The following is a 10,450-nucleotide window of genomic DNA, read 5'->3' on the forward strand; positions in this document are numbered from 1 at the left end:
TGCGCTTTTTTACAAAAGCATTTTCTAGTGTTTTTTTTGTGTTCAAATACGTGAGGCAATTTAATATTCATGAATATTTTGAATTGGCTAGTGGCAAGCAAAAATTAATCCATCGCGGATATAACTGAATCTACATTAACCGTTTAAAGATTACAATGTTACCACATGTCAGCGATAAGACATATTACAGGAAAGGTTTAGTAAGTGGATACGTCTGGGGGTTTTTTTTTGCCACAAGTAATTATTGCTATAGTTCTGCTTTAGATGAAAATGAGAAGTCCTAATGCACATGTGACTTTTGTCTCTGTGATATAACATGTGCCATTTACATTATCTGAGACTTGAAAAAGGTGACATGAAATGTGGCAACATCAGTTAATCCCCCAGGTACATCCATTCTTCTTCTTTCGAACGCAAACGACTTTATTCGGCCGATGGGCGGCTTTTTGTCTACAGTAAAAAATAGCAACAAGTAGAATATTATCATGTTTTTCTAGTCAACTATAAAACGTACAGCTACAAAATGTAAAAGTATACATCCTGCACGATAACACAAACGATAACATGTTTGATAATTATATTTTTTTTCCATTTAAACGTTTCAATACAGAAAATATTTTTGTATAACATTACATTATGCCATTAACTTCTATCATTTAAAAACTTCAACGATGCATGACAACCATAACAATCAAACAGTAATATATTAAACATGCTGTTGTTTAAATTATCGTGCGGGAGTAGTAGATTAAAAAAGACCAAGCACAAAACAATATTAACAGGAACAATACCGAAAACAACGACAACAAAGACAACAATAAAACTTTTTTGGCATATTTTCAGTTGTCAACTTAAGAATATCACGCAAAAAGAACTTATTATATAATTTGGGCAGGTTTGTAAGATCAAGGCGATCGGTAAGAATGGCTTATTGCTAGTAGCTGTTGCATTGTACACCCCTTCCCCCCCCCCCCCCCACACACACACCAACATACACACGCACACACTTTTAAATGCAATGCCCCCACCCGACCACGGTTTCTGCTCTGGATGGAAGCCATTTAGATAAACTTAGTTAATAATTTTAAGGGCGATGCCCGCCCCGATTTCTGCTCTGAGTGAAAGCCATGGAAAAAACTTAGTTAGTACTTTTAAAGGCGATTTCTTGACATTTTAAAACACTTTTTAGCTCGACTATACGAAGTATGGAGAGCTGTGCTACTCGACCCGGCGTCGGCGTCGGCGTCCTTCCGCGTCCGCACTTTGGTTAACGTTTTGGTGCACTTTCACTTTATCTCTGTAATTACTTGATGGATTTGTTTCAAACTTATAATAGTTATTCCTCATCATCACCTACATCATATGGCACAAAGGCCAAAACTCTCACACCAATATGTCATGAATTATCCCCCCTTTTACTTAGAATTTCAGGTTAAAGTTTGATGCCCTTTCGCTCTATCCCAGTTATTACTAAATGGATTTGATTCAAACTTTAAGTACTTGTTCCATCTATCACCCACATCATATGACACAAGCTCCATAACTCTGGTTCCAAAATTTCATGAATAATGCCCCTTTTTTACTTAGAATTTCAGGTTAAATTTTTCATGCACTTTCACTCTTATCTCAGTTATTACTAAATGGATTTTATTCAAACTTAAAATAGTTATTCAACATCATCACTCACATCATATGACACAAGGGCCATAACTCTTACACAAATATTTTATGAATTATCCCCTCTTTTTACTTAGAATTTCAGGTTAAAGTTTTGATGCACTTTCTCTCTATCTCATTTATTACTAAATGGATTTGATTTAAACTTAAAATAGTGGTGTTCCACCTTATCAACCACATCATATGACTCAAAGTCCATAACTCTGGTACCAATATTTCATGCCCCCTTTGACTTACAATTTCAAGTTAAAATTTTGATGCACTTAAACTCTTTCTCAGTTATTACTGAATGGATTTGATTCAAACTTAAAATAGTTGTTCCACCTTATCACCCACATCATATGACACAAGATCCATAAGTCTGGTGTCAATATTTCATGAATTATGCCCTCCCCCACCTTTTTATTTAGACTTTCAGGTTAATTTTGATGCATTTTCACTATATCTCAGTTATTACTAAATGGATTTGATTCAAACTTGAAGTTGTTATTCTACATCATCACCCACATCATATGACACAAGGTGCTCAAATTACTCGTGCACCAATATTTCATGAATTACCCACCATTTTGCTTAGAATTATACTTATTTAATGTTCTTTATCTCTCTTATTACTTAATACTTTTGACACAGACTCAAGCTATTGTCCAATATCTTAATACTTATTGGAGTCATTAAACACTATTGCAACAGCTCCAGTTTCATCAGATATGCCCAGTTTCAATATCCCACCATCGAAATTGTCGAGCGCGTTGTCTCCTTTGACAGCTCTTGTTTATACATCTGTCTGACGAGGAAACTTTATAAGGCAGTGTACCGGTAATGGAAGATAAGGCAGTGTATCGGTAATGGAAGATAAGGCAGTGTACCGGTAATGGAAGATAAGGCAGTGTACCGGTAATGGAAGAGAAGGCAGTGTACCGGTAATGAAGATAAGGCAGTGTACCGGTAATGGAAGAGAAGGCAGTGTATCGGTAATGAAGATAAGGCAGTGTACGGTAATGGAAGATAAGGCAGTGTACCGGTAATGAAGATAAGGCAGTCTACGGTAATGAAGATAAGGCAGTGTACCGGTAATGGAAGATAAGGCAGTGTACCGGTAATGAAGATAAGGCAGTCTACGGTAATGAAGATAAGGCAGTGTACCGGTAATGAAGATAAGGCAATGTACGGTAATGAAGATAAGGCAGTGTACCGGTAATGAAGATAAGGCAGTGTACGATAATGAAGATAAGGCAGTGTACGGGAATGAAGATAAGGCAGTGTACCGGTAATGAAGATAAGGCAATGTACGATAAAGAAGATAAGGCAATGTACGGTAATGAAGATAAGATAAGGCAATGTACGGTAATGAAGATAAGGCAATGTACGGTAATGAAGATAAGGCAGTGTACCGGTAATGAAGATAAGGCAGTGTACGGTAATGAAGATAAGGCAATGTACGGTAATGAAGATAAGGCAGTGTACCGGTAATGAAGATAAGGCAGTCTACGGTAATGAAGATAAGGCAGTGTACCGGTAATGGAAGATAAGGCAGTGTATCGGTAATGAAGATAAGGCAGTGTACCGGTTATGAAGATAAGGCAGTGTACCGGTAATGAAGATAAGGCAATGTACGGTAATGAAGATAAGGCAGTGTACCGGTAATGAAGATAAGGCAGTGTACCGGTAATGAAGATAAGGCAGTGTACGGTACTGAAGATAAGGCAGTGTACGGTAATGAAGATAAGGCAGTGTACCGGTAATGAAGATAAGGCAGTGTACGGTAATGAAGATAAGGCAGTGTACCGGTAATGAAGATAAGGCAGTGTACGATAATGAAGATAAGGCAGTGTACCGGTAATGAAGATAAGGCAGTGTACGGTAATGAAGATAAGGCAGTGTACCGGTAATGGTATTTTCCGTATGCAATGCCGGCCTTCTTCACTATTACCGAAATACAATGTGCGCCTGGAACTACAATTACGTCCGAAGAATAAAGAATTACTTAACAAGAATCACACGGAAATATATCTGGCCTATTTTCAACAAGGTTTTAATAGATTATTTAAAACAAAATATGTTTGTTCCGATTGCAATTACCTTTATATCATTTTCGATAATTCATATACTGATAAGCAAACTTAACAGAAGAGCACTTTCATTCATCAAAGATCTATTGAACAATGTCAAAAATAAGCAGGCCTTTCCTTTCATACTCGCACACATACATATTTTTTGGGGTAATTAAATCGTCGTCTCATAATCTAACTGAAGCTCAAACTTTAAGAACACAACAATAAAATGACCCGCGCCATGATAAAACCAATACAGTGCATCCGCGCAGTCTGGTCAGGATCCATGCTGTTCGCTTTCAAAACCTATTGCAATTAGAGGAACCGTTAGTGAACAACATGGATCCTGACCAGACTGCGCGGTCGCAAACGCACTAGGTGCGGCTCAAATCATTTTGTAGGTATCATATTGATAAATTCTAAACAACTGTATGAAGGAATAACAAGAAACCAAGATTACGATGTATCATATAAAACGAAATCTTACGAAAAACGTCTAAAATATTTTTACTCAGTATACTGTTGTAGGGAACTACTTCGATGTTGCAAACCAAACAAGGAAAGAAAAAAAGGATGAGAACACAATAACACAATTATGCGGCTACATGAAGGAAGTCACTCATCCTATCTGCACTATAACAAAGGAAAACATAGCGCAACATCTTTGAGCGTGGATTTCGTTTATTCAATGCTTAAAATGTTTAAATATACACTGTCAAAGAAAAAGAAAACACAATGTAACGTCTTTTAACGTGGATATTGATTGAATACTTATAACATGTTTAAAAAAAGATACTATAAAAGCAAAAAAAAGCATAGTGCACGCGTGACCGTCACTGAGCATGGATTTGTTTTATCAAAAATTTATTATGTGTGTAAAAATACTATCAAAGGATTTTAATAATTTATTGTGTTACGTCTTTGAACGTTGATTTTTATCGAATACTTGTAATTCTTTTAGGCCCACATAGCAGATGGGGAAACCAAATGAATAGAAAATAGAAATAAAATCATTAATATTGCCGATTCTTTATCAAAACATGTAGAAAGACAAGTTATTCTGCGTGCAATAATTGAAAACAGCTTGTTAAAGATATTAAATGCCATGGTATATTATTCAAAATAATGTGCAATAAGTAGTTGATGAAGAACAGCTTAATTCCTCCAAATGTTCCTAATATCTTACGTATGAATAAAAAAAAAAGAGAATGCGGAAATATAATATGGAGAATTAGACTGGTCCCCTGCGAACTTCGAAAAAGTAATGGGAAGCCATTTTTGGTGGGAACCATTATAGGACCGGGAACCAGATTACCGGAGAATACGTAGTTAATCGATCGTCACTTCGTGCTTACTACCGTTAAGCAAGTATAGATAACATTTTAATAAATATTGTATTTAAGCAAGTATCTAAATAACCTTTTAATAAATATTATATTTGTACATAGGTACAATGTAATCCATATTAAAAGACGTTGCACTGTGTTTTCTTTTCTTTAACAGTGTATAATTAAACATTTCATAAGCATTGAAAAAAATCCACGCTGAATTAACTATAAATTTGACAGTTTCTTAATTTCTTTGTAGTAATTTTTCATACAAGTCCACAATAAATACACTAGTCTGTCGGGCTGCTAGGCCGCTGGATTTAAAACTTTCAGAGTAATAAAAAAAATCCGATGTTTTCAATTGAGCTTAGATTAATCACAAATTTTGTCATAGGCTGCGTTGCAAACTAATAATCTTATTTTTCTCTATTGAGTTTCAACGTTTGTGTTCAGTGTTCTTTGTGTTTATCATACATTCTTAATCACTATTTAATAATGAATACAGGAGTCTGCGATACCCCCAGGTCCACCCGGACGCTACATTCAGGCCACTAGGTTGCGAGACCGCCAACTTCAGCTATATAGTCATATCAAAATTCAATAAACAGAGGGGGATAACTTATTAAAGTTTATTTCGGGTAGACGTGCGTTTTATTTTCCCTTGATAACAATAAAGTTCAATTTAATTGGAACATGATATTTATAGACGTCCTCAAAAAGAAAAATCAGTTAAATGTTTACTGTAACTACAATTACTAGATTTCTTTTCATATTAAACATATATTTGACTTCGGACTTTCTTTCAACGGGAAATTTATCGTGTTGACACTTGTGAACTAATTAGTTACAAGTATTTGCGCTAAATAACAGAGACATTTCAATTATCTGAATTTCAACAATTGTTCAAAGTGTGACCTCTAAGTAGGACTTTGACCATAGATGTGAACCATGTTTGGCGATTGATTAGCAAATAGAAGCTCATAGAATTTGTGAGGAATGTCAAGAATACTTGTGTAAGGACTGCTTTGCTTATCATCAACGGATAAAGACAATCAAACATCATCGCCTGGTACACAAAAATAGTATGGATAAACATGCCGTTATCGAGGAATGATTTGAAAAGTGTCAAGTGCACAAAAAAAGAAGTGATTAAATTTTTCTGTCCTAACATGAAGCTCTCGGCTGCAACGATTGTATCGTCCTGAATCAAAGAGCATGTTACATCGACTATATACCCGAGAATTGTTCAGGTATTAGGGCCAGTGCAGAGTTCAGAGAGTTACTTAGGGAACTTGATCAAAAGGTAAATGATGCTGATGATATTATAAAGCAGGCCTCACGTAGAGAAAAAAAAATTAGATTCCTGCCATGATAAGCTGCTCAAAGAAATTACAATGTTTCGCGAAGAGATAAATGATCGCTAAGACCAGCTACAAAAGCAAATCCAGACTGACTCTGACAAAAAGAAGTCCACAGATAAAAAAAAAACGGTAAATAAGGTACTTGAAACGTGTACAACTACTTCTTTAGATTTCAAACAACTACAGTCGAGACTACAAGATTACAAAGCCTCACAGCAGAATGGACAACTTTACATTACAATTAAACAAGCTAAATCTAAATTAAAATCAGACGAAATAAAGGAGGCAGACAGAAGCTTAGAAAAAACAAAGATGCAATACACATTTGAGGAAAACGAAGACATGGAAAACATGCTTTCAAAACAAAATGCATTTGGAAAGCTTACTTTGTCTCCTGATGTAACTTCAAAGGTGAGGAAACCAGTTGAAAGTTTTACCTACAAAGGATGCATAAATTTAAAGACAAAGTCGGATCAGTATGGTTGCTTTATCACAGGATGTGTTCTTCTGTCCTCTAACAAACTTGTGGTGGCTGACAAGGATAACGAAAAACTGAAAGTTGTTGATATCAAAGACAAAGCTGTAATAGAAGAGATAACACTATCTTCACAACCATGGGATATTGCAGTAATGCCCCTGGACCAGGTTGCTGTGACAATGCCAGATAAGAAAGAGATCCTTATTATGACAACAGCAGGAAAACTGCCAACTATCTTCAAGTTCCCAGTTAAAGGAGAATGTAGAGGTGTAGATTTCCATCAAGGCCATCTCTATATAGTTTCCATTGATCCGAAGTGTGTATTTATTACAGATACACAAGGTAACGTCCAGAACACAATTAATCTGGATAATAAGATATCTGGCACACCTAACTACTTACTACTAAGTAAGGATCCGATACATATCTTTATTAGTATCTATGGTAGTAACAGTGTCGTCGATATAACATTACAAGGTGATACATCTGCTGAATACAAAAACAAAGACTTTATATCACCAGAGGGAATGATGATATCAGACGATGGATCCTTGCTGGTGTGTTGCAGTAGTATGAAAGGCAGCATACATGGCATTTCTGCTGATTTGAATCAAGGTGACACGATGTATGATGAACTGTCTTTTCCATACTCTCTCTGCTATAATCGTGATCAACATGAGGTCTATGTCGGATGTGTTAATGATTACATGATTGTGTTGAGTGCCAAATAACTTGTTTTATGACACAGCAAACAGTTTGGGTCATGCAAAAGTATAAATATGTGCTGTATCATTTTTCATATACATTTCTCTTCCTTATAGTTTATTTTTTATGTGAAAAAAGTTGTAATATACGTATACATATAATCCCAAATAATTAGAGTACAACTGATTTAATCCGCTTATACGGTAGTTGTAAACAAAAACACTGATAAGTGACATTTCAAATTATTTTATCAAATTCTTATCAGCATTTCTAATACGCTTCGTTACCTCCATCGTCAATGTTTTACGTCTATTGCAATAATCGTTTTCAAGAGCGAATCCAGGATTTTGCATAACAATTTAGGAGGCTCGGAGATTCTTGGGTGCCTCAGAAATATTTTGAGACGTATACCTAAACCGACATATATTTGACATGGTTTAGGCATTCTTTTTACACAATGACTTCTTTTGCATTTGTAAAAATGTAATTTGACCTAGTAGACATGTGTAAGGTAGTGGACGGAACCCTCAATTTCCGTGTGATTATGTTTTCTCTTAAGTAGTTTGACATTCTCCTTACATAGGCCTTAATAATACTCAGCATGCACGTTCCGTAAAACAAGAGCGCCATGAAGGCTCTGTATCGCTCACCTGACCTATTGACCTAAAGATCATCAAGATTAACATTCTGACCAAGTTTCATTAAGATATGGTCATAAATGTGGTGTCTAAAGTGTTAACTAGCTTTTCCTTTGATTTGATCTGGTGACATAGTTTTTAATCCTACATGATCCAGATTCAAACTGGACATTAAGACCATCAAGATTAACATTCTGACCAAGAATCATGAAGATACAGTCATAAATATGGCCTCTACAGTGTTAAAAAGCTTTTCCTCTGATTTAACCTGGTGACCTAGCTTTAGACCTCAGATGACCCAATATCGAACTCGTCCAAGATTTTTTGAGGGTAACATTCTGACCAAGTTTCATTAAGATGGGGCCAAAATTGTGACCTCTAGCTTGTTAATAAGCTATTCCTTTGATTTGACCTGGTGACCTAGCTTTAGACCCCAGATGACCCAATATCGAACTCGTCCAAGATTTTTTTAGGGTAACATTCTGACCAAGTTTCATTAAGATTGGGCCAAAATTGTGACCTCTAGAGTGTTAAAAAGCTTTTCTTTGATTTGACCTGGTGACCTAGTTTTTGACTCAAGATAACCCAATATCGAACTCTTCCAAGATTTTATTGAGAGTAACAATCTGACCAAGTTTCATTAAGATTGGGCCAAAATTGTGACCAAGAGTGTTAACAGTCATATTGTTGATGACGGACGGACAGACGACGGACGACGACGGACGACGGACACAGGGCGATCACAAAAGCTCACCTTTGAGCACTTTGTGTTCAGGTGAGCTAAAAAACGAAGAATGCCGAAATATCATCCGGAGAATATGTAGTATATCGCTTGTCACTGCGAGTTCACTACCTTAAAGCATGTTTTGCCGTAACTGTCCGTAAAAAAACGAAGAATGCCGAAATATTATCCGGAGAATACGTAGTTTATCGCTCGTCATTGCGGGTTCACCACCTTAAAGCATGTTTTGACGTAACTTTCCGTAAAGAAAACGGAGAATGCCGAAATAACATCAGGAGAATATGTAGTTTATCGCTTGTCAATGTAGGTTCATCACCTTAAAGCATGTTTTGTCATAACTTTCCGTAAAAAAACGAAGAATGCCGCAATATCATCCGGAGAATACGTAGTTTATCGCTCGTCAAAGCGGGTTCACTACCTTAAAGCATATTTTGTCGTAATTTTCCGTAAAAAAAACGGAGAATGCCGAAATATCATCCGGAGAATACGTAGTTTATCGCTCGTCACTGCGGGTTCACAACCTTAAAGCATGTTTTGTCGTAACTTTCCGTAAAAAAAGACGAAGAATGCCGAAATATCATCCGGAGAATACGTAGCTTATCGCTCGTCACTGCGGGTTCACTACCTTAAAGTATGTTTTGTCATAACTTTCCGTAAAAAAAAAACGAAGAATGCCGAAATAACATCCGGAAAATACGTAGTTTATCGATAGTTACTGCGGGTTCACTACCATAAAATATGTTTTGTCATAACTTTCCATAAAAAAAACGAAGAATGCCGAAATAACATCCGGAAAATACGTAGTTTATCGATCGTTACTGCGAGTTTACTACTTTAAAGCATGTTTGTCATAAAAGCATCTAAATAACCTTGTACATGTGTCTCTTGTCTTGCTTTGATTGGCCAGATGATGAACTTAATACACTGAATGGCGATCAAATTACATTTTGTATTCACCAATGACATTTCCAAAGTTTAGCAAATTTTCAAAGTTAAGCAACATTCATGTTTTATGCTTTACTGAGATTTAACGTTTGTTTACACGGTTTTCTCTAAATAATTCGTATTTCTAAATCATTATTATACGATAAATAAACGAATCTACTGGATCACTAGGCCGCGGGACTGGAAACGTCCAGAGTAATTAAAAATTTGTTTGGTGTATTTCATAGAGCACAAATTTACCACAAACTTTACAGTTTCTTAATTCCTTTCTCATAGGTTTCTGTTGCAAATACACTAGTCTGTCGGGCCGCAAGGCCGCTGGATTTGAAACTTTCAGAGTAATAAAACAAATCTGACGTATTTCATAGAGCCCATATTAACCACAAACTTTGGCACTGGCTGCGTTGCAGATTCTCAAAGTTAAGCAACATTATTCACTTTCTCTATTGAGTTTCAACGTTTGTGTTCACAGTTTTATATTTATTGCACATTCTTAATCATTATTTTACAATAAATACACGA

The 10,450-nt window shown here is 36.0% G+C and overlaps 1 protein-coding gene across 1 annotated transcript; it reads left to right on the top strand.

Annotated features, from left to right (window-relative positions):
* The first annotated feature begins 6,732 nt into the window (after positions 1 to 6,732).
* On the top strand, positions 6,733 to 7,629 carry LOC128554321 (tripartite motif-containing protein 2-like). Its single transcript, XM_053535586.1, has one exon. It carries the CDS (start codon positions 6,733 to 6,735, stop codon positions 7,627 to 7,629), a length of 897 nt encoding a protein of 298 aa, XP_053391561.1.
* Positions 7,630 to 10,450: the final 2,821 nt, after the last annotated feature.

This window comes from Mercenaria mercenaria, unplaced genomic scaffold (assembly GCF_021730395.1).
Source record: "Mercenaria mercenaria strain notata unplaced genomic scaffold, MADL_Memer_1 contig_4935, whole genome shotgun sequence".
NCBI classification, from domain to species: Eukaryota; Metazoa; Mollusca; class Bivalvia; order Venerida; family Veneridae; genus Mercenaria; species Mercenaria mercenaria.